This window comes from Papaver somniferum, chromosome 11 (genome assembly GCF_003573695.1).
Source record: "Papaver somniferum cultivar HN1 chromosome 11, ASM357369v1, whole genome shotgun sequence".
In the NCBI taxonomy this organism is placed as follows: domain Eukaryota; kingdom Viridiplantae; phylum Streptophyta; class Magnoliopsida; order Ranunculales; family Papaveraceae; genus Papaver; species Papaver somniferum.
The window spans coordinates 25,025,248-25,050,314 of record NC_039368.1 but is presented as its reverse complement, the minus strand read 5'-3'; the positions used below and the strand labels follow the sequence as shown (position 1 = coordinate 25,050,314).

The 25,067-nt window shown below is 34.9% G+C and overlaps 1 protein-coding gene and 1 long non-coding RNA gene across 2 annotated transcripts; one reads left to right on the top strand and one right to left on the bottom strand.

The window, feature by feature from the left end:
* The first annotated feature begins 1,651 nt into the window (after positions 1–1,651).
* On the top strand, positions 1,652–3,417 carry LOC113321623. The gene is made up of 3 exons (XR_003346807.1): positions 1,652–2,186; positions 2,968–3,079; positions 3,169–3,417. It is a non-coding gene; the product is annotated as an uncharacterized LOC113321623 (long non-coding RNA).
* Positions 3,418–5,331: 1,914 nt separating this feature from the next.
* On the bottom strand, positions 5,332–6,869 carry LOC113323869 (E3 ubiquitin-protein ligase PUB23-like). The gene has a single exon (XM_026572215.1). It carries the CDS (start codon positions 6,804–6,806, stop codon positions 5,559–5,561), a length of 1,248 nt encoding a protein of 415 aa, XP_026428000.1. The 5' UTR covers positions 6,807–6,869; the 3' UTR covers positions 5,332–5,558.
* Positions 6,870–25,067: the final 18,198 nt, after the last annotated feature.

The window sequence follows — 25,067 nt, the reverse complement described above, 5'->3', positions numbered from 1 at the left end:
ACCGAGCACCTAGATTCATATAATAAACTTCTTGCTGAGTTGGTTAACTACGATGAGATAATCGACGACGAGGAACAAGCTTTGTGTCTGATAAACTCTCTTCCTGAAAAGTATGAACCAGTGATTAAAGCATTAATGCACGGCAAGGATAAGATAACATACGCTGAGGTCACTACAGCATTGCGTAGTGAGGAGTTCAGGAAGATGGACCGTGAAGACCTTGCAAGTGAAGCTAATAATGATGTGCTTCTTGCAAGAGGTCGTTCAACAGACAGGAGAAGGAAGACTGGTGGTTATGGTAAAGGTAGAGGACGTTCTAAGAGTAGAACGCGATTGCGGAAAGATGAGTGTGCTTGGTGCCATGACTTTGGTCATTGGGCTAAATATTGCGGAAAGTATCTCCCATTAATGGAAATTAGCCAATAGTTAAAAGATGACGTTTGTTAAAACACCACACTTTGTATACTGTTCATTGTATAAAGTCACCATGGATCATTAAAATATCCTAATGGCTTTGTCCCGTTAGAGCCGTACCAAATTCTTGGAAGTTCATACCAATTAATGACATCTCCTTCATTCCCCCACATTTTATGGTTATACACAACCATGAGAGCATTGCACAACACTGTGCTACTGTGATATGAGGAATGTAGGTAGCCAGTGATGGTTCAATCGACGTTGGAAGATGGAGGTGATTTTGTCTATTGATCGCCTCATGCATGAATGCATGATCCGAGGTGGAGAATTATTGGCAGGATGGTCAAGGTCTAGATTAAGAAATCTAGTTGGTTAAGGAAACCAAGTACTTGTGTCCTAAGTATAGAAGATTAAGAGGTTTGTCTCTTAGAGCTAAGTTAGGAAACCCTATACTTGTAGGAAAGTTTTTTTCCTTGTTAAGGAATGTGTCCACTCCTATTGATGTGTATAAATAGCCATAGAGAGAACTAGAGAAAACACACCAGAACTAGAAAGATTTCTCTTCTTCTCTGCTTGAGCTTTGTATATTTCAACCTATACGGTGATATATAAAATTGATATTCCTTCCCGAGGATTCAACCTCGTTAAATACTTGTTCTTCTTGTGTGTGTGATTGTGTTCTTGGCGATATTGAAATACCTCGTAGTAGTGCAAACCTAAAGGCTTCCGCAGGCTTTGGCGCAACATCTCCTTCATTCCCCCACATTTCATGGTTATACATGACCATGAGAGCATTGCACAATACTGTGCTACCGTGATATGGGGAATGTAGTCAACCCAAATTAAGGGTTAACCAACAGGCTATTAACATCTGATCTGGCTGGTTCTCCATTCGTAGTCTTTTAATGCCACTTACTCATCATAACAGATGATGTCATTTTATAAACATGAAGATAGAGAAGATGCGATTGTTCACAAATTAGACTGAAAGGACAATAACCCATCATACTTTGTAGAAATCAGTTCACGCTAAACCAAAAGTAGTAGTTCTGATTTAAAAATGACAATAGGCCTTAAACGTGCAAGTTCACATGGGCAGTTATCGTGAACAGCCACATGAAAAGGTACATCGTTTGTGTGCAATCGTTCAATCAGGTACGCCTTGGTAATCAAAGTCACAGAAGCATTTTCGTTTCCCACAATGTCAACAAAATGCTAACCATCAAAATGAAGTCATTTCATGAAGAGATACGTCTCTTTGAGAGATAACCGCAACAATTTTGATTTGTTGTGTCTTTCTCATCTCGATTCCAAATGGAGATTAAAAAGTGTAATCAAGACAAAATCCTGGTCTACAACTTTCATTTCTTACCACAAAATCAAAAGAGCAACCAAAAACATTGGAAAATCGCTAGAATTGATTTCCTGCCCTAAATCAGAGTGTCTTGCATACACGGTTAAAAGGATCTATCCAAATTCCTCTCCAGTTGGGAGGGAGAGCCACCAGAATCTTTAAAGCGTTGTCAAACACCAAATAAAGAGATTGGGATATTCAAAACTGGGTTTTGAGAAGAGATCCCGATACACAACTTCTGTGTTACAATTTTTCAAGAAAATTAGAACCGTCAATCAACAGCATGGGAACTTAACCGTCGTTCACCCTTTGATGTACAAGACATCTCAAATCCGTATTTCCCATACTTTTGGAAATTATTCTGAAAGATATGCCTACGCGGAGGGAATAAAGAGAGAACTTCCAGAAACATTAGGTAAGTTTTTGTAATTCTATTTTGCCCTTGTTCTGTCAAAAAAAGTTTTTGTAGTCCTACACAGCAGCCTCCCATGTCCTAATTCTTGTACTATGGTAAGAGTAAATGGTAGATTATCCCCGCTGACAAGCTAGGCCAATGCCCAAGCCACACCTGAGACATTTATGAACCAAACAGATGGGGTCTATTTTTGAATTGCATAAATTGAAATTTAACTAATTCAGATATCAGGCACCATATCTCTAACTGTTAGAAGATATAAGTGTAAACCTAGTGTTAGTTTCTTTATCTTTACTTTATGTTTTAGTCTATCTCTTAGTGATTCACTATATGCTATAAATAGCTGAACCTAATCCTTGTTTTGTAACCCTTCACACACTTCTTGATACAACTGTGTTTGGTTCCTACATGGTATCAGATATTTTACATTGAATTCGATCCTCATCTCTTTCTTGCTCCCTGGCGGCTGCAAGAACAACACTTAATTCTCAACTACTTCAGCTGAAATCTCTTGATTTCTTCTGCACATCTATTAAATACTATGGCTACTCCAAATAACTTAATCACAGATCTGATTCAAGCCTTACAACAGCAGAATCTTAATAACTCTCCAACCACTGCTTTTAATTTTTCTCTACCTTTTCAAGATATCTCCAAATTTGTGTCTTTCAAGTTGGGTAACACAAATTATTTACTTTGGAAACACCAGTTTGAGACCATTCTTACCTCTACAAATCTGCTTCCTTTTTATTAATGGAACCTATATTTTTCCTGCTCCCAGGTTCAAGAAAATGGCGTTATGGTTCCAAATCCTGAGTATCTCTACTGGATTTCGATGGATGGGTTTGTTTTATCTTGTCTCAATGCTACGTTTACCAGATCTGTCTCTGCTGGTAATCTTGGGTTAACAACTTCAAAGGCAGTTTGGGATTATTTTGTGGATTTCTTACTTACTAAAATACTTGGGTATTGATATCTGTAGGCCTGCCATCCTATACTGTGACAACATTGGAGCAAACAGGCTTGCCAAAAATCCTGTTTTCCATGCTCGCACCAAGCACGTGGAGATTGACTATCACTGCATTAGAGAACTGGTTGAAGATGGTTTTCTCAAGTTAGCATATGTTCCATCTCAACATCAGTTGGCGGATGTGTTTACTAAAGGTCTAGGAGTTGTTATATTTCATTCATGTATCCACAAGCTAATGCACATTGTTGAGACATTTGCTTGAGGGGGAATGTTAGAAGATATAAGTGTAAACCTAGTGTTAGTTTCTTTATCTTTACTTTATGTACTAGTCCGTCTCTTAGTGGTTCACTATGTGCTATAAATAGCTGAACCCTAACCCTTGTTTTGTAACCCTTCACACACTTCTCAATACAACTGTGTTTGGTTCCTACATTAATGTCTTTCGACATCCATATGTCTTTCTTTCAACCAAAATCGAAGTTCAGGCCGTGGTTCAATGTTTAAGAGATTAAACACATACATAATCAGTAACAAAGATAATCAAAATGTCTTAAGATTGTTGGATAATTCTCTTTGTTACCGATTCTCCAATAATACAACTCGTGTATTATCCATCGATCCGTTACTACTCTTTGTAACACGGTTTCCATCTATCTATTACGTTTCGTAATACCAACAGCAAAACAAGAAAAGAAGGATAGAGAAGATGATCAATCACAAAACTTAAACAAACTTACTTGGGTGTATTGAGGCGAGTAATCTCTTTGCTTAAGACATTTGATGCGCTGTATATAATGCTGTTACAGATTTAGCGGCATATGTCTCCAACATTCAATAATACCTCGATGTTTTTCAAAGTACTTCGATAACACCGAACAACGAACGCGAATGGATGTAGCACAAACTCTTCTTTAACTCTTGAAGACACATGCAAACTCTTAAATTTCTAGTACTAGTTTTATGACTCTAAAAAACATACACATGAAATGGAGAATATGTGGGGTTTATATAGGTTAGAGGTGACTCTTAGAGAAGTCCTTTCATCAGGAGTCACAACCTTTAGTGCGGAGTCACATCCCTTGGGATAAGACACTAATGACTCAAGTGAGTTGACACACCTATTCATATTTCTATTCAAAAATTCCAACAATTTCCCAAATACCAAGGTAAGGTAAAATAGTGCAATTTAAATACTCAAACTCTACGGTCTGTATACATGATCCCCTCCCACATTGAAACTACCCACTGCTAGAAAATGTCCGCACTATATGAGAGGCAAATGAAAACATAAAAAGCTTAATAGTTTCATACGATTGAAAGCATAGATGCAGAATTGGCAAAAGTGAAAAGATAGCACAGTTAAATAGTTAGTCAAAATACTATCGAATTTCGATTTATAATTTTATATATCACAGGAAGGGGAACACCATCCTTCCTAATACAATCTATCCCTCAACACCTTATATAATATGCTGAGATAAGTGAGTTTTGACTATCAGAAAAACATAGGAAGAGAGATTGGTGATTTCTAATTCCAGTTAAGTAGTTAACCAATTAAACCCTTCAGATAGTAATGGTCAGATTATGGCCATAAAAAAGATGGGATACTTATTAAAATCAGACTCCATTTCTTGTATCATCTCCTAGGCATACACGTAGAATTAAAAAATGATTAAAGTAATTAATTAATCTACGGTGATCAGTTAGATGAAGTATTTAATACTCCCTCTGTTTCTAGCTGGTAGGCTGTTTTTCTGACTGGGAAAGTCAAATGCTAATTACACACAAACCTGTCTATTATTTTGAAATAGAGGTAATAATTTTTTTAATTTTCTCTAAAAACAAAACCAACCTATTAATTAGGAACGGAGTGAGTAGCAGATGGCTGAAACGGCAACTCTTTTAAATGCTAAATCTCCACTCTCCATGGCCGTTTTTTCCCGGCACTGGTCAGGTATAGGCATCTCACAATTCATCGGAAGTAGGAAACAAACAACAAGAAATACTACTACCATAAAATCCTACCTGAATTCCGAATGTCAAGTTTACAGTTCCGACTGGTGCACTTGAAAAGAAATGTCTCATGAAAACAAATTTCAAGACAAAATGTCAAAGATAATAAGCATGTCCATGGATCCTCGTATGCAAATGAACACAATTTTTCGCCAAGAAACATAATAAACACATAAAATTCCTTATAAATCTTTATTCATATTTTGTTTTACACTTACAAAAGCCGGAAAAAACAACAACAATCCATTATTGATTATTACCTAAAACAAATCAATAAATAGAATCCCATGATTACACACAAATGCACTAACAAGAAGTTAGTGCACAAAAAATTGTTTTGTTTTGAAGTTCGCATGTACACATCTGAGATTATAAGCTAATAGTTTTGCTTAATTTGAATCCTGAGCTAATCTCAAATAATCCTTCAACTCGCTAGGAAAACAAGGATACTTATTCCATGAATTCCCATGCATTTTGATGATCTTCACAGCATTATCTTTTGTCGATGATTGACCTTCGATATGTAACAATCCAAGTATTTTTTTCACCGATCCAAACATTAACATATCTTCAATAACTTTTTCTTTTGGATGAAAACTACTTAGCAACCATAATATTTTGACCCCTAACTTTGTTGCACAGATTGAAACTCGAAGTATCTTTTTTGATAATGCAGCAATCCCTAACTTATGATCAACAAAAGCTAATCTCCCTTCAGCGCATTCACAAAGTAATTTGATAATAAGCAACATCCTCTCACAAATTGATTTGTTGGAGTCGGGTAGTAGTTCAATTAATACGCAAATTGCACCGGCTTCGATCGCCTTTAGCCTAGTTTGCTTCGACGAGCTTAAAATGTCTATCAATACGTCAAGAGCACAAGAACTTGCTTTTGTATAGATCTCATCGGATACTAATTCTAACAAGGATTTAAATAAATCCATTCCTTGATCCTGAACAACCAAATTCCAATTATACTCAACTTTAGACATGTTTCGAAAGATTGTTACCGTATGATACCGTGCCTCGGCACTTCCATGTTGCAGCATGATTGCCATGGCCTTCATGCATTCCGGTTTTGATAACAAATCCATAGATGCGTCATCTGATATCGGAAGTTGATATAAAACACCTAAAGCTTCTTCACAAGCTCGGAATGTAATGAAATCTGATCTGTCGATGAGAACTTGGGTGATTATTCGACTAAGCACTTCGATACCACCTAGGTGAACAAAATCTAATCTAACCTCAAATCCTAATTCAATACAAGACCGAAGTTTCTTTAAGGAACTTACCTTAAACGGGGTGGATTCAATGGTAGTCAGTAATGACACCAACTCATCATGTTTAATGGATATAGATGACGACGGGTGATTATCGATCGCTTTAGATTCTCGTTCCTGCCACACGAGTATTAGTCGTTGAAGTGTATGGTTCGGAGTTGCATCAAAATTCTGCAGAATTTGCATGGTGGCTGGACATGTTTTCTTCTTGTATACGTTGAACCAATTCTCGATGTTTTTTCTTTCGTATGATAAACCCGTCGATATTGTTACTGGATTCTTCATGACTTCCATTGATATTGGACATCTAAAATATAATGGAATCTCCATTTCTGGATCTGGTTTTTTCTCCATTTATTGATGAAAAAAAAGAAAAACAAGACCAAGAATTTATTTAGATCCAAGTACTAGTACTAATCAACGCATTCATATATAGGGCATATACATACGTACATAGAAAGATGAAAGTCAAAACTTGAAAGATGCCTGCATAATTTATTGCAAGCTCAGCGCTGTGTGTATCTCTGTAATTGGAATTTTCTAAGTTGTCTGTCGATTCGGTCTTAATTTCCCGCGTAGAACATTAGAGGTTTGACTTCTTAGAAAAAGTTATTTAGTGTTCCCTACACACCTGACCGATTCAAGTTCAAAAGTTGACGTTTTTTGGTATCGGGTTATTTAGAAATTTTCTTTTCTTTCATTTGAGTTTTACTCCACCATTTGGTATATGTGCTGCGGGCATACGGCACTTTCAATTGGACTAAACTCATCTGTTGTTGGGATGGATAACTTATTTATTTTCATTTTCTTTTGATCGGCAAACTTGGAAAATATTATAAATGCCTTACCAGATGTAAGCAGGAACAACTCAAGAAGCCTACAAACCCACCTGCATGACGGGATAGCTGATTAATAGTCTTACTTTGGTAATTCATCATCTATCTATAGTTTAATTTGGCTGCTGAAAATTATATAGATTATCGTAAAGACAGAAAAATCGTGTAATTCTATACTACTAGATGTTTGTTTAGACGTGGGTTGGGATTATATATATATATTCTATAGTTGTCATTGAGATTTTATTGAAAAGATTTAGTGGTTGGATGAGAACATGCTGTTAATATATCGCAAGTATTTGCTGCTTTGCAACTTACATCATGGTTTAGGTTCTTGCATGCGGGCATATATTCTTATCTTTTGAGTTTTTACCTAGTTTTTGTTTTGGTATCATGGTGTACATCTGCTAACGAGGCAGATAACCAACTCCTTCCAATTTTCCAAACAATACGTTTATTGGGGTTCACGAATTTATCCAGTTTAAGCTGAAATAAGTAAATAACATAATATAAAGTTAGTATAATATACACACCGCCTGCAGGCAACTAATGCGGGATTGTGTGTACGTTGGAACTCAAAGAAACATTCGCAGAAAATAAAATCAACCTATTATAAAGCTATTAAAGCAAAGGTTCAATTAACTTATTTCCTCTGCAAACTGTCGACTTAGTTCGTCTAAGTAAGCCGATGATTGTGCTGACTGCTGAGAGTTCCATTACATTTTTCTAGTCCCCAACTTGTTTTACTTTTAATTACACAATTAGAGAGAATCACGTTATGTTTGAGTTTGACCTTATTCATTACAAAAAAAGAAAGAATTGCAGTTAAGTATCCATCTGTATATCCGTTCAGATACACACATTGGTTTTGAATGTATATCATATTTTCTTGATGAATAGCATGAGTGTTTGTCTAGGAACAGAAACTTTGTTCACTTAAATAATCCAATAGAAGATCGTCCAAAATCCAAATCCTCAAAGTTGAACATGCATGGTCATTGTCTGACAACACATATGAGAGCCAAAGGATAACATTCCTTTTGTTGGTTGGCAAAAGAGTGCTCGTTCAACGACAAAAATGATACATATCTCTAAATTTTAATCTACAATCACATACGGCGTCTTTTGATCTTCGCAACGAATCATCTCACAGTCAACAACTACCATTTTAGAATTTAGATTTTCGGAAGAACTGCATTTTTATTTACCTACGCCTCTAAAAGCTTACAGTAACCAGAGTTCACCCAGTTGAATCCAGGCGTTAACAAAAAGAAGATAGAGACACCAAGCAGGTGATCAGCTTCACCTTGTTAGGATTATTATAATACTTTCAAAATCAAAGAGCTCTTTCCATATATTCTTCCATTTGCATAATTTATTCTGCCCATATAACTGTGAATTTTTAAAGTGCTAGCTGGTGGATTTTGAATTTCTTAAGTCATGAATCATTTAAGTATGCATATATTTGGGATCTGGCGAAGATCAGATTACCTTGGAAGTTGGAACCATACTTTGAATACTTTAATTTTCTCATTTATGTTTGCTCGAATAATTGATAATGAATTCCGTACATGTTATGGCTGAAACTGAACGTATGAGGGAGGACATGGGAGGATTAAAAAGAGTGTTCCATGGTTTTATCCTTGTCTTGACTTCAGAAGTTGTAAGACATAAAAACGTTGTACTTACTTAACAACCATGGTTGCCTATATTTATCTGTGTACTTCTTTTGACGTGCATGGTTGTTCGAACAACAAAGACTAAAGGTACCCTTCATGGAGAGCGTCTACTAAGTATGTGATTGTTTGTTGTAATATCTATATTGCAACTTATAGCTCGTTACTTGCTTCGTTTGTATCAGTTGACTCTTCTTGGCCCAATGGTTTACATTATTGAATGATTATTAATGCTTGTAGGTTTGGTAATTGGCAGTCCATAATCTTCTTCTGATTCATTTTCTCTCGCGATCATGCAATATGACATCACACTAGCAACATTTCCGTTCTTCAGTTTATATTGACGTTGAATTACTTACCTGGATTGATTTTTTTATTTAACTTCCTTTGAGTTTGTCCGGCAGTAGAGTAGCACAGCTGCTTTGACTGTTAGGGCGGCAGAGCATGCCGCTTTAGGGATAGATAAGTAACAAAATCACGAGGCTCACGGGATGTCGAAGCAGTCAGAAAATGTCATTTTCTCTACTGTATCTTCATCAGCAACCCTATTCTTATTTGGAGTCAAGTTTACCGATGGCTTATCTTCTATGACTACTTCTTTAGTTTCTTGTGTAACACAGTAAGAAATTGGCTTATGTAATCTTCAGGCAGTTGAGAGAAATGTACTTCATCATTTCACTTGATCATTTGTCTACTTGTATGTAAATGCTTTGTGGTGGTCATACGATGAGCTAATAAAGTAAGCGATACTGCATTGATTTGTCAGATGGCTTCTTCCCAACTAGTGCTTCCAACTACGTTTACCCAACTTGGTTTTGGACAATTAAGTGCAACGTGGTGGAGTTGAAGTACGACTCAAATTCGAGTAGGAGGAAGTTAGGACGTCCACACATGACAAACTTGAAGCTGAAGCAATTTGTTTTACAACAGCTAGTGGTTAAACTTTTAAGTTACAAGTAAAGGACACCTAGTTGTTTTTGTATCCTTGCTTTTCCTAAAATCCTTTGAAAAATATATACTTTTGCATTAAATTAGCTAACCGGCGCAGCTACAATTCTGTAGGAAACTATGAATGGTAGAAGAACCACTGTCTAGTACAATGGATCCCTATCACCTTTCCCTGTGGGGCTTTAATGTATTGCATAGTGATGGGGTTGGCAGTGTCGGGCCTGGTAGTGAGCCCAGTATGACTGTTCGGGTTATACTCACTCAGTACTCGGGGGAAAAGGGCCAGCTATGGCTCTTTCAAAAAAATCAACATAGGAATAATGAGTCCCATTTGGATGCAAAGGGGAGATCGGAAACATTACGGATTAGGTTTTCTTCGGTAACAGGTGTGCTAGTCATCTCAACTCAGTCCTGATGGCGCTATTGGGTGGACATTGAGTTTTTTTTTACCGGTATTTTATCTCTTACTAAATTGCAATTGTGCACTTCCTATCGTGCTTTCTGTTCAAATCATGCACACCCAATGTTTCATTGTTATATGTCAATGTCTGGTGGTGGCATCTCTCATTTTCTCTAAAAATGGAGTGGAGTGCTTGTGTACGCATGCAATACCAGCCCTTGTTTGTGCTTTGCATCATTGTCTTGTTGGCCTTGTTAGACAATGGTGAGAAATAACTGATGACCACCGAACACATGGAAACCTTAATTGTCAAGCAACAGGATTAGATGGGTCCAGTTTGTGATGAGATGTAGTTTCTTTTTAGGGTCGTCTTCTATCCTTGACCTTGGGCATGAAATGAATCATCATCACCATGACCTTTATAAGGGTTCAAATTAAATCTCAACCTTCTTCTCTTCTAGTAGGTTTCATAATATTTATGGCTTCAGTAACATGAGGTCCTACCTGATGGTGCTTTCCAATTTGGATGGTGGAGTTAGTAATTTAGTATGTTACACCATGTCAACCATACACACGCCGGACTATTTTGGTTAATCGAGCATCATTGAATTCAGGTTTTCTCGCTTTAGGAGTTCCTTTAGCAAACACAAGGCCAGGAAAGTTTGACCTGAGGAGCCTACTGTTACCCCTGTCAAGAATGATTCTAGAATATAAACTCGATCTGTTGATCTCAGATTCATGAGAGTTAAACTCCGGGACAACTGGGCTTTTAGGCTCAAAATGAAGTGTTATGCCATTTCGACCTGGACCATCTACGCAGGACATGGGCACAAAAAAAATACTAATAGAATTGCTGAAAATTGGAATCATCAAACGACGATGTTGTTTATTTTTCATTTTTTATTTACTCTATTTATTTATTTTTAACTTTTTTGAAGGTGGGTACATGAATCCATCCAAGCCTTGGGACATATGGTGATGTTATTTATGGACCAGCATCATTATAATACCTTTTGACAAAGATTTTCTAGAGGAATCAAAATCAGCTTTACAGCAACCAAAGATAAAGAAAGACGGAGATAAAAAGAAGAATGGGGTTAACATATAGCTTAATTAGGGGTGGAAATGCTGGACTCTGGAGCATCACGTGTACGTTCAAGAGTGCGAGAGTTGGCTTAAATTCTCATTATCTTTTAGAGAATGATATGAGGCTTGGTTAAGGGTTTCTTTCTTTCGCGAACTTTGGCTTAGGAGATAAAAGAGTTGGCCTAGTGCAGGAAAATTAGGTAATTGTATACTTTCACGAACTCGGTGCTCGATGGATACTGAAAACTGAATGACATGAGGCTTAGGTAACGCATTCGTATCTTTATTTTGCGTGAATTTTTCTGCAGCTTGATGGATTTTAGGATCGTTGGACTCCACTCACGTGTAATTTAATCAAGTCTTTCATTATCCATTCAAACATTATTTCCTTTTCGAATGACCTTCTCGACGTAGGCCGTTGTCCTTGTCACGTGGCTCTTATTCTAGGTCGTATGGTTCTAACTTGTAGTTATGTTTTCAGTCTCTATCTTCGCTGTGGGTTCCAACTCAGATCGTGCACGTGGTTTAGTATTCATCTTCAGGTCGTGATTATGAGAATATGATGTCCTTTGAGTCTTATACGTACTAAAGACTCGTTTGCCCGACCTCGACCTAGGTTCTCTCTCAGCACTCTAGCTCGTATGACCTGTACAACTGTCAACATTTGGTAGATGCTTTTTATTGTCATCTACATGTTTTCTTCCGGTTTACTTAAAGTTTAGTCTTTGACTGTATTTTACATAAATTTTGATTATTGTTTTCTGCTTGTAGCCGCTCAGATCGTTTTTTTTTACAGTTGGAGGAGATGTGGCTTTCATTTAGGTGTAAATATTATATTTACAACTCAACTCGGATAAAAGATAAAAACTAGTTTCATTTGGGCGATATTATCTAGATTTGGGATCTTTGCGATCTCTTTTCTGATCTGATTTGCCTCTTTCTCTCTCCTAAGAAAAGGGGAGTATTTTTTTGTAAAGATATTGGTTTGTCGATAGCTGTCAAGGTTGCATTTACTGCACCTGTGAAGGTTGTTTGACACGCGTCAACTTTTGGGAATTTATTTAATTCCTCTGGGGAATATTAGCCGCCAATGTTTGGTAATTTTTAAGAGTTATTGTTCTTTCATAATGAGCATAGTATTTTATGTTTACTATATTAATGCAACCTTTGCCAGAATTTGAAAAGCTCACGGAGGTGATTTTAACTTTTTCGATATTTGAAGAGTTTAATGTAGGTACTATTAACCCTTTTGAGATCGTGGTAGTTATGACTTGAAATAGTGGGTTTTTGTTCCACGTGTCATAATCACGGTTGGGGGAAGGCGTACCAGTTGAAACGGTTATTTTTTTCCTCTCTCTCATCTAGTTTTTTCCTTTATAAGGAAATCATATATGTAAATTTCTTTTTACAATATCTTTATCTTTAAGAGTTTTTCAGAGATTTCAAACTTTAGTTTTCTTTGGTTCTACTCTTGTTTATAGTTTCATCCCTTAGCCTTTCAGTCATGATTTTCTTAGGCTCGCGGGGTCCGAAGAAATACTCAGTTTTTCAATGATAGACCCAATTTATGTTTCTATTGAGGTTATTCTGGATCTCTTTATTTTTCCACAACGTTTTGAGATTGAAATATGATGGTGTGATTTTCGTAGTAACAATGATTTTCTTATTAAGCATCATATGAAACATGACCTACCTACTCCTAGGTCATCCCTTTGGCGTAGTTTTACACCTTTTATTGATGTTACTTTATGTTTCTTTTTGGTATCGAGCGATTTATCTCTTGTTGATCCATCTCATAACATCTTTGTTATATTCAGTGTTATCAGTTGTGCATCTTTTGAAAGATGTTCACTAAATTTTCCTAGTTTTATAGTTGTGAGATTTTTGAGAGTTCTGGCAATTTGAAAGCTCACCTCTTTTTGAAAGATTATTCATTTCTTTCTATTATCATCATTTTTATATAAAATCTGATCGCACCTTTGTTCGTTCCTCTCCTTTTCAGGTCGGGGAAAAGATACTTCAGGTAGACGAGAGATTTCAAATATTGATTCCTCTTCTCGATCAATTGAAAGATCGAGGGACTCATCCATTTGTATCTTGTCCTTATCTACCCTTATTCGTATTCGTGTTCATGACTACCGTTATTGGGTTAGTCACTGTTGCCAAGGTTTATCTATGGGAAGAGAAAGAGTCTTTTCTCTGTTTATCTCTACTTACGTACTTCGAACTGTTCTTCCCGAGCTTGTTGTCTATGAACAATCTTCAGGAGCTGGAGATAAGTACGGTTTGCGGTTCGGTCAAGTTTGTTTTATTTTTATCTTTTTATTTATTGACCGGCCTATTCCACCCCTTCGAGATTCCTGACTCGTTTTTATTTTTAACTTTCAGCTATTGTGTGAATTTATGAACAGGGTTCTCATTATGAGACATCTTCAGGCCGGATTTATGAAGGCAAAAAACGGATCGTTGGATTGGAACCGGGGTGGCTTCAGCCTACTGTTGGTTGTGAACTAAGGAGTATGAGAAAGTTTAATGATCCCTCCCGCGATTTGAAATGGTCTCTTCATATTTCCTTTACTTTAGATCGTGAAGCCTTTAGCTTGTTAAAAAGCTCAATTTCTGTAACTTCTCGCACTTAGGGATTTTATCTTTGATGACCAAGGTCATCCTTTTTCCTGTATCATCAGTTTCTTAATGACATTATAAATTTTGTGAAACATATTATCTTTGGATTTTGGATTAGTTAATGTGATTTATTTTGTTTACATTTGCACTCTTTTGGCTACTCCCCCCTTTTTGGGATAGAATTTTCATCCAGATTCTGAATTTATTTATAAGTAATCCTTGTTGAGATTTGATCAATCATACTTCAAGAGTGTTGACCCTTCCTTTTAGATTCTAAGATCTTATTTTTGATCTGAGTTAGATAGTGGGATTGAGTTAATCTTTTGACCCATATTTTCTTATTGACTCTTCGAGTATCTCGACCTGTCATGGTTATGAACTCTAATCAGTCACGAACTTTAGACTGTAGTCTTTATTTTGATTCCAAGTTCATGTTGTATCGATCTAGTTTTTTACATGTCGATCTATAAATTAAGCTTATGTTGACCTTTGTGGCTAGGTGATATGTTCTTTTTATCTATACCCATTTTGTTTATGGGGCCTTAGGATTATTATCGACCTGAGTTATTGATGCGTGTCGTAACCACAAAAAATTAATTAATGTTTTTACACCTAATTAACAAGTAATATAGTGTAGTCAAGTTCGTTCCCACGAGGAGCAAGAGATTTTAGTTGTCACAAAAAAGGGGGGATTGGTTTTAGATTTTAAAAACAAAAGAAAGTAAATAAACCAATTAAAAGTTTAAGTTGAAATCAATAAGAGAGATTATATCAAGGAATCCTTATTCGTTGCAAAACAATGATTCAAGTTATTTTCTTTTCCACTTTTTATTAGTCACAAATTATTACCATCCGTAGGTAAAGAAGCTAGCTCAGTGCTAAACCCCTAAATCCCTAGTATCACCGGATACAGAAGTTCTCGACTACCGGATTCTATTCACCAAACCACCTAGTAGTATCTCACTCAAGATGTAATTTAGTTAAACGCATTAAGATTTATGAATTTATTAGGTTGATATTAGTAGTTAGACTCTTAGCTCAAGGTCTACTTGCTAACGTTGTTTTCACACACAATTGCTCCACGGAATCCCTCCGAAAGGTCTTGTGTGTGCCACTTATGTAAAGAGTCAAGAAACAATTACTTATCCCCTAACTTTCACTAGCTTTAGATCAATTAACAAATCAATTTAGTATGCATCCTAAACAACCTATCAATCAACCATGAATGTATAAACATTCCTATTAGTAAAAACAAACGATAATCATGTGAAAAACTTCAAAGTAAATTTAAAAACAAAACTCAAAACATGTTAAGAACTAGGAATTCATCCTCAATCAATAAAATTAGCTACTCATTCTAAGGAGTTCACACAAAGAATAAAGAAAAGAGAAGTGTTGTATGTGTAAAAGGTGTGTAAAATTGTGTAAAGAACTTCTCTATTTATAGGCTTCAATTTCCTAGCAATCCTCTTAGGAATAGAATCCTTATTCCATAATAACACCACTTTCCCTTTGTATCTCAACTTCCAAATCCAAGTCTTTCTCAAATCTTCCATCTTCTCTTTCCAAATCCAAGCCCAATTATTCAAACCCATGAGTCTAGAAAATTCTTCATTAAATGAGTCGCCTATGAAATGACAATATTGCCCATTTCGCATAAATTGGGTGATTTCTTCTTCTTTTCCTCCGTGCGACTCCAAAATACCTAATAACTCAAAAACATGCGTAAAATACATAATTTACAAGAAAAATAGCAGAGAAAGCATAAACAATAGATAATAAATATGATGTATTCTACACCCTATCAGTTATGTCCTCAGACCGAACTGTATTTTTCATGTGATATTTTGTGGGTGTATCCAGGATTTGATGTATTACCCTTAACCACGGCGTATAAATATGGATTGACCAGAATTATACTCTTTAGGTCGAAGTTTGACTTGTTGTCATTTCTTCGATTTGCGTCTCATCTATTGTGTCACCGACCTGACTTTGGTCTTATAATCATTCGGGGTCTGGATCGACCTTTGGACATCTTTTAGAGTGATCGACCTGTCGGTAGGTCATTTATGATTTTCGATATGTGCCTTCAATTCTTTTAATCCTTGGTTATTTTCTGGAGTAATCGATATGTTAGTAGGTTGTTTAAACCAACTTTTGTTTTGTAGTCCCTTCTTTCTATCGTGGACCTCTGATGATATGGTTTCCGTTTCTCATATCGTTTTATGCATATGGCCTTCTCAAATCTATTCCCTCGACCTAGTCTAGTGAGGTTTATAGACCATGTATGTCACATTTATATCTGAATTTTCCTCGCATACACAATTCAGTCGATTTCTTATCTTATATTTTATCTCTTTGGTTGTAATTCGAGCTATTTTTATCTTTGTGGGCGATTTTTCCAGGGTGGTGGAAGCAACATCGAACTATAACGTATGATATACGATTATTACTTCGGGGTACCTGTCCAATGTTTGTTCTATGTTGTCAGCTGCTGATTCGGAGCTTAGGGCAATTAGTCTTATCTTCTGCTGCTCTCTCACCAGGATGGGTCCTTTTTGTCTTTAGCTCTTTATAGCATATCTTTTATTTAGTTGAACTCATACGACTAGGCGGACCATATATTTCCTTTTGAAGTTATTCAACTAACCTTTTCGAGATATAAGATTTTGAGCAATGCAAAAAATTTAATTAATTTTTCACTTATAATATTTCTGGTAACATCTTATGTTTCACCAGTTCTTTGGTGAGTATTTTAATACTTCACTTCGCTTTTAATGAGTATTTTCTTACTTCATTTTAATGATAGAGTGGGCATCTTCTGCCTTCACTTCGATCTAAAGGAGTATCAAGTGCTTCAATTCTTTTAAATGAGTATCTAGTATTTCATTTTTTTTCCTACGACTCAGTGAGTATGACTATACTTCACTCTATCTTGGAATTTATTCTTGTGCTTCAGCGGTTTCTCTACAAGTACTCCTGCACTTCTCTGTTTCTCTATATGAGTTCCAGAACACCTATTCATCTCAAGAACTCCAGGTAGTAGACTACCTATCTATAAATGTAAAATAAAACTGTAATGTAAAATATTACGTTTTTCTGTAAAAGTGGTAGATAATGTATTTCAATATAGCATCCGCCCATTGGGCTACCACCATTTTTTCCCGGTAGTGAAATCGACCTGTTTTAGATCTTTAGTTAAAAAAAAAATCCTGGTACTAGAAGTTACAACTGTTAATAATATTTCTTTAAATGATAGATATTGTATGGGTAACTTAGCTCTTCCCATAAAAAATTGTTCAACTTGTTGGCGCCCCGACCTATCTTTTTTTTCTAGAGATGACATACGAGCCTTCCTAGATCACTGGAATTTTTCCAAGCTTTTACTCTGGGCTTCTTTGCAGTACTTATCTGAGCACTAGATCTCCAGGATGAAACTATATGGGTTTTACAGCTTTCTGTTTTTTCCTCATGTTTCTCTGATGCTTTCTAGCCGAATCATAGTTTTTTCTCTTTTCATATCGACCTCTTCTAGGCTTTTGAAGATGAACTCATTGTTTACTTAAGAATTGACTGCTAACATCCTTGCATTGGGAAACTTCAATTTGATGGGTAATTATTGCCTCCATTCTGAATGCTAATGAAAAGGGCGATTCAAATGTAGAGATTCTATTTGTCGACCTGTAATCCGATAACACTTCATGGACAATATCATCCCACATGCCTTTTGCAGCTCCCAACTTCTTCTTTATGTTTGCCAACATGGTTTATTTGGAGATTTCTGCCCGACCTTTACCTGGAAATAATATGGTGTACTGAACCTGCATCTCAAATCACAGTTCAAAGAATTTCAAATATAAATCTTTTTGATCATAGTCAGAGACTTTTAGATATAAGTTTTTCAGATCATAGTTCAGAGACTTTGGGATATAAATCTGTAGTTATTAGATAAAGCTTAGAGATAGGAGGTATGAGTTGTTAATTATAAGATGAGAATTCGAGGTCCATAGAGTTGTAACCTCTTCTCCCCTCTTTCTTTTTTATTTAAATAAAAAGAGAAAGATTTTGAGATTAAGATTTTACTTTTGCTAGATGTTCTCTCTTCCGCAGAACGACTAATTTGAATTTTGGACCGCTGTCTGCTACTAGTGCCATTGACATTCCAAACCTGTATATTATATGTTCCCAGCAGATAAATATCTGAACATCTTTTTCTGTGATTGTGACTACAACTTTTGCTTCAACCCACTTTCAAAAGTAGTCTGTAGCAACTATAAAAAATCTTCTACCACCTGGAGCCTATAACATTCAGGTGTTTTTAAGATCAGAGATTCCCAATTGCTACTCATTTCAGTATTGTGTTATGGGAAGCTCTGAGCAGTAAGTCGATATGTTTAATCATTTAGGAGTGAGCTATAGTGTAGATACTTTACCGTTGTGAATAGTCCAATAATCTCCAGTGCCCGTTGGATGAGTTGGCCATTTAGATATTCACACGTTCTCTAACCTATCCTCTAGTTCTATCAGAGGTTTCGTTAGAAAATGTATAAGGATTCGATCATTTTACTGTAAAAACAAACCGAAAAAACAAAAACAAAAAAAAAAACATAAAAGTAAAACTCCAACCATTTTGACAAATGCAACTTAGAGCATATTTTGTTATTAAAACATTAGTAGTTGGAGTTTGTCTTTTTTATAATCCTAAAAGTACGATAATATTGAAGTCTAAGTTTCCGGAGGATGCCACACCAAATTATTCGCGTAGGAAATACACCACAGCCACTAGAAATGTTCTTAGATTTAGAGAGTTTTGTGAGGATTCGATAAAAGTTTTAGATTTTTTTTTCTTTTGAAGCAATAGTTTTAGGTGGGAATTAAGTGTTTGACCCTCTCCTCACTCTTTCTTACTCTAGTGATTCGGGGATTGAAATTTATTTAAAAAAATTAAAACCACTTTACTGAAATGATCCCTAAAAAAGAAGGAGGGTCGTACGAATAAAGATGTTTGATGATGTCATTAAAAAAAATTAACAGCAAAAATAACCTAATGTGTAAAACATACTAAAATTTGACATAAACTCTATTCTATAAGGGTGTAGTCAAACCAACTTAAATATAACATATATCAAAAATCATACACATGAATTTGACAAATTTTATATATTTGGCAAGGATTTTGAAATACCTACGCAATGAGCATAAATACAAGTATCAAATATTCGTTTTTTAGAATTTTTTATTCCTTAAAATTTGTTTAAGTTTTTTCTCTTATTTTTTAGTGTGAAGATATTGTCCACATAATTTTTTAGCGAACAACTATTATTTATAGTGTTTTTTTAGTGCGCGAATATTATCCACAATTTTTCTTTAATGTGCAGCTATTATTCACAGTGTTTCTCTAGTGTGCAGCTATTATCCACAATGTTAATTAACCTTCCATATAATTGTATACACTATAGTATGTATATTACTAGCCATTAACCAGTGCCCTAACGGCACGGGTCATGATGTTCGTTCATTTTTAATATATCGCACAATTGGTGTCCCGAATACTTATCAACTCCTTATGATTTAATATGGATTTGTCATAAAAAAAAAATTGGGATTTTCCTCTTTTTTTTCTTGTTTTTTTCCTTTAATATTTTACAGTCAGAGATTTGCTCAAACGAAAGAAATATAATCTTAACTTCCAGTCACTTTTTTATTTAGGTTCATTGCTTATAATGAGATAATGCTCTACATGAACATGGAAGTTTAAATATTTTTTGGAAATATGTCGTCAACAGCGCTCATCTCAGTGAAATCAATATCGTTCATAAAAGCCTCCCCATGCTCCTATTTCTCTCCAGCTGACTCATCTATCATGGTCATCTTGTCGATCCTCCAAATAGGAATAAAATAGTATTTTTTTGCATTGAACGGATGGTACAAACTCTCCAATGTGACATGAAAATGTTTAAAATGTGTACCCATTACCTTTTCGAAGGGATTGTATATATGCGAACCTCTGCCATTAAATCTTCAACAAAGTATTGTGCCCAGCAGTTCGTCTCAACGAAGGCTTTGGTAACTTCAAAAGTCTTGGACATTTTATCACTTCCATTTGTTCCTACCTTCACTTGGAATACAATCTGGCGACACATTACCTCATAAAGAACCTTGAACACATATTGTACTCCCTGATCCTATTTCAAATTAATAGGTTGTCAATAGATCCTTTACCAAAAGTTGACATCTTCTACGTTGAATATTTATAAGAAAAAAATATGGTATTGTGGACCGTTGCTTTCTAAGATTGTAGTTTTCAAAATTGGCCTCTTCAAGTCCTACGGTTTTCTAAGTTTATATATCCTGTTTTTTTTTAACATTTTAGTTAGCCATATTATGTTTGTTACTAACTTTAAACTTGATGTCATCTTCTACTGTGAACTTTATGTGATTTCAGAATCGAAATAGTTATACCTCTTTCATTCGTATCAAGTAATCCGTTGTATATCCCAACAATTATTTTACAACAATTTATTTCCTTTGGCGTTTCCGGACCATCAGTAGCCATTATTGTCAAACGCAATCTGTCTAATTTTTGTTGATGTTATGTATTTGCAATGTTCATTTTTATTAAATAAATAGATTGTAGAAAAACTGAAAAAAAAAGAACATAAGTATTACATCGGGTCTAAGTTACTATATCCAAAATACTCCGGACACTGCTTCTGGTGCCTTGTTTCCTCAAATTCCTCGTTGCATTCTAGACAGTACATGCAACACCAATCATTTGCGAAGTGATCTACTTGCGCAAGTGTGGTCAATGTATCCCTTACCTGTAATAATAATAACGACACGTCAATTTTTTTCAATAGATTTGAATTGTACCTCAATCTTAGAGTTCACCTTCTTCTCACATAACATAGCAATTGAGGAAGGACAAATCTTGACCACTCTTTACATAGGCAGAGTTGGCCAAATTATGTTTTGCAATTTTCTTACGTGGAAATTATTATTAATCCATATTTTAGTCGGCTGCTATCGAAGACGATCTAATTAGTCCTATAGAAAGTTAATCTTAAATTTTTGACCTTATTTCTTGACCAAATTATTGAAGTATTCTCAGTCATGTTCTGCTTTGTGTGATCTACCCATCTGTATCTACTATACCTTCCAACCCAGTGAATGAAACCTATACATATTGATCCTTAATTTGATATTGTTGATTTGTAATCAAGAGGTCGCATGATTTGAGAATGTAAAATATAAAAAATATTCTATAAACATCGGAGGATAAATTTAGATTTATCATTAAGAGTTTTTTATGATGATTTTGATGAACAAACATAATTTTCAAATAAATATTTTAGAATTAAAATACATTTTCTCGATCAATAAGGTTTTATATCGGGAATTAAGTGAAAGTTGTTGTCTTTGTAGGTAATTGTCGCGAAACAACTCGAAATTGGTGGCCTTTCAGGAAAAATAATGTAATGGTACTCTAGAGAGCGATAATGTTCTCTTACGCAGGTACACCAATTGCCTTTATATAATACGGATACCGTTTCAGTGATCCAACAGTCATGATCATATTGTCTTATACGTTCCGGTATCATCCTCAAAATATTTGGTTTTTGTTCTTATCAATCGTGCTAAAAACAACCAATTACATCTTTCACAATACAATGTTGCATGTTTTGTGAAGATCTTTTTTTTTACTCGGTCAATAAAACTCACCAAAAAGCAAAAACTATTATTATCCACTACTATTACTAACATCCACCACCATAAAAACCATCCACCGCCACTATTTCTTCCACCATTCACAAACATCCACCATTGTTTATACTAAACCCTACTTCCACTACCACCATTAGAATTAATATAGTTTTTAGTAAAATTATTTATTAATAAAATTATGTATTTTATGTTAGATTATTAAAGGGACATTTATAATAGAAATTTAATTAATCATTATGAATACTCAATGAGACACTAATTAATAAAACATTTAAAAATGGTTAAGTTGAACAAACCCCAGCGGTAAATTTATCTTTGCCAAGAACAAATCCTGACCACTCTTTACATAGACAAATCGATAATAAATAATTTCATATGTCCTGATCTTGATTCGTGTCGTTCGTTTAGTTATTACATAAAATGGCAATTGATTGCACCAATTTTTTAAAAATGGACATGTGTTTTATCGAGTTTATTTCAATATTAGAATGATCAACCACGTTTTATACTTTATAATATAACGTTACATATTTTGTGGTGTTACGGAATTAGCATAATATGTTTTTGTTCACTAATACCCGCCACCACCATAAAACCATATGAATCCATTTTTTTTAATCCATTACCACCTAGTGGCAGAGCCAAGGGTTGACTAACCTGGCTCTAACCCCTTAAATTTTTAATAACTACATAAATTTTTTAGTTTATTTTATAAATAGTATTTTGTCCATATATATTTATGGTTTAGTTCACCAAAGTTTACATGTTTCTTTTAAAAAAAAAAAGTAGGCCTCCTTAATGTCATTTTTTGACTCCACCACCCCCACCATCACTGCCGCCCACCCATGTAGGTTGTTGGACGCAATTTAATTCTCAATCACAAATTCCATGTACGAGGTATAGATTGAACAAAATGTCGTCAATTGATTAGTTTCATTGTTTTTTTTCCGTGTATATATTATTTTTTGTATTGCAATCAATTTTATTTTAAATTAAAAAATCTTGATTTATACGATACAGTACCAAAGATAACAGGTGTACCATTTGGGTGATCCAACTACGATCAATAAAATATTATCTTGCATGATATTATCCCTAAAATATATTGGTACCTTCATTTATCAAAAGTGTTAAAAACAACAAACCACATCTTCCACACTACGATGTTATCGATGTTGTAACGACAACATAAAATTAATATTGTCCATCACTATTCACCAGTACTCATCGTCACTACTTCTTCCACCACAAACCAGGGGCAGAGCCAGGATTTTGAGGAAAGAGGGAGAAAAAATTCTTGGCAAGTTTGATACATGTGAAAAATGGACTTTGTATCACATTTTACGATAAAAGAACAAAAATAAATATAATTGTGCTTGGTTCCGCCCTTAACCACCACTAATATTTCGGCCTCCACCTCTTCTACTACTCATTGTCGCCAAAAATGTCTATTGATATTATTTATCAAAATTACTTATTAATAGAAATAAATATTATAATTAATTAAGAAAACATTTATAATTAAAAATGATTAATCATTTATTTTGTTAGTGAAACACTAATTAATAAAACACTTTTATAATGAATAGATTATTTATTATGTGCAATCAGTGAAACACTAATTAATAAAACAATTATGATATTTAAGTTGAACAAACCACCACCGTTGAATTATCTTTTCTATTAATTCCAACCAAGGTGGAACACTGGTCAGAGGCCACTCTTATGACACAATAGGTCATGAGTTCGAACCTCCCCGTTATAATTTTTGAAAATCCATATCTTGACTTGAGTTTTCATTTTTCATTCATAATATTGGAATTAACGCCACACGTGTGAGATGTAAGGGGTGGTCTGAGAAACCACAACCCTTGATTTATCTTTGTCTGGACAAATTCTAACCAACACTAACAAAGGCAAACTTAGCGTAGCTTTGTTTTGTACTAATGACTATAGGAGTTAAAAAATATATATGATGTAAGGGGTGGTCTGAGAAACCACGACCCTTGATTTATCTTTGTCTGGACAAATCCTAACCAACACTAACAAAGGAAAACTTAGCCTAGCTTTGTTTTGTACTAATGACTATAGGAGTTAAAAAATATATATGAAAAAACATATGCACAATCGGTCAAAACAAGAAAATGAGTTTTGAAAACCGTCTTTTAAAGATGAACAAACACATTAATATGAAGTTGTGTACAAATTATGCACAATTAGAATATGTGCAGGAAATATGCACACCTAGAATCTGTGTAGAAAATATCCACAATTAAAAGATTATTTTGGTCTTTCCATAATAATAATTATTCCAGGGTCGTGAGAATAAGTTACATGATTATTTCTATGATTCTAGAATCTGTGCAGCAAATATCCACAATTAAAGGATTATTTTGGTCTTCCCATAATAATAATTGTTTCAGGGTCGTGAGAATAAGTTACATGATTATTTCTATGACCAAAAATCTGTGCATCAAATATCCACAATTAAAAGGTTGTTTTGGTCTTTCCATAATAATTATTGTTTCAGAATCGTGAGAATAAGTTACATGATTATTTCTATGATCCTAGAGCCTAGAAAAAAGTAAGACCCACATTTTTTTTAGGGTTATAAGAATAAATAACCCAAGTTTTAGGTGTTTACGGGTTTCTTTAGTTAGTGTAATTATCAATTACCGCCACTTTTTCTTACGAAATATTTGATGCCACATGGCACAATGTTACGCTTGTGCAAATAGACCCATTTGCCAAATGAGTGCAACCATCTCATCAAGCATTACTTTGTCTCTTTGTTTTTTGTTTTTTTCTTTTAGGTCGGGATGAGGACAACTAATAAACCTTGTGTGGTTAAAAGAGAAGTGATGGGTTAAATTGTTGATTTTGTGGTTGGAAGTTTGGAACATGGTGTGTAAATACTTGGTCGTTCTTTTTGGAATTCTTATGTCGTTTTGTCTCCCACTATGGCATTATGTGCACGGTGCCCCTTCCTTTTGCTTGGATGCGAGTCTTGTCGTTACCATTTTATTTTGTTCGTCAAACGGGTACGATATTTACAAAACGATATCATCGTCGGAGAGAGCTTTTAACGGTGTTACCGGTGGTTACGGAGTTATGATTAGATTGGAATAATGGCCTATTTTTAGTGTTGTTTGTGAAATTCAGGGATCCAATTAATTTACTTTTCATTTTTTCCTTAAATAAAAACAGGGATAGATTTTATTCGATCACAAAGAATTTGCAGGAAATACATGACAAATACATCTTTTTTTTCTTTTGATAATCAAATCATTAGTATTTCATTTCAAATAAGAAACGTTAC

Bases quoted from the DNA above. Each gene is read 5' to 3' on its own strand.
- LOC113323869 (XM_026572215.1), bottom strand. From the start codon at position 6,806: ATGGAGAAAAAACCAGATCCAGAAATGGAGATTCCATTATATTTTAGA.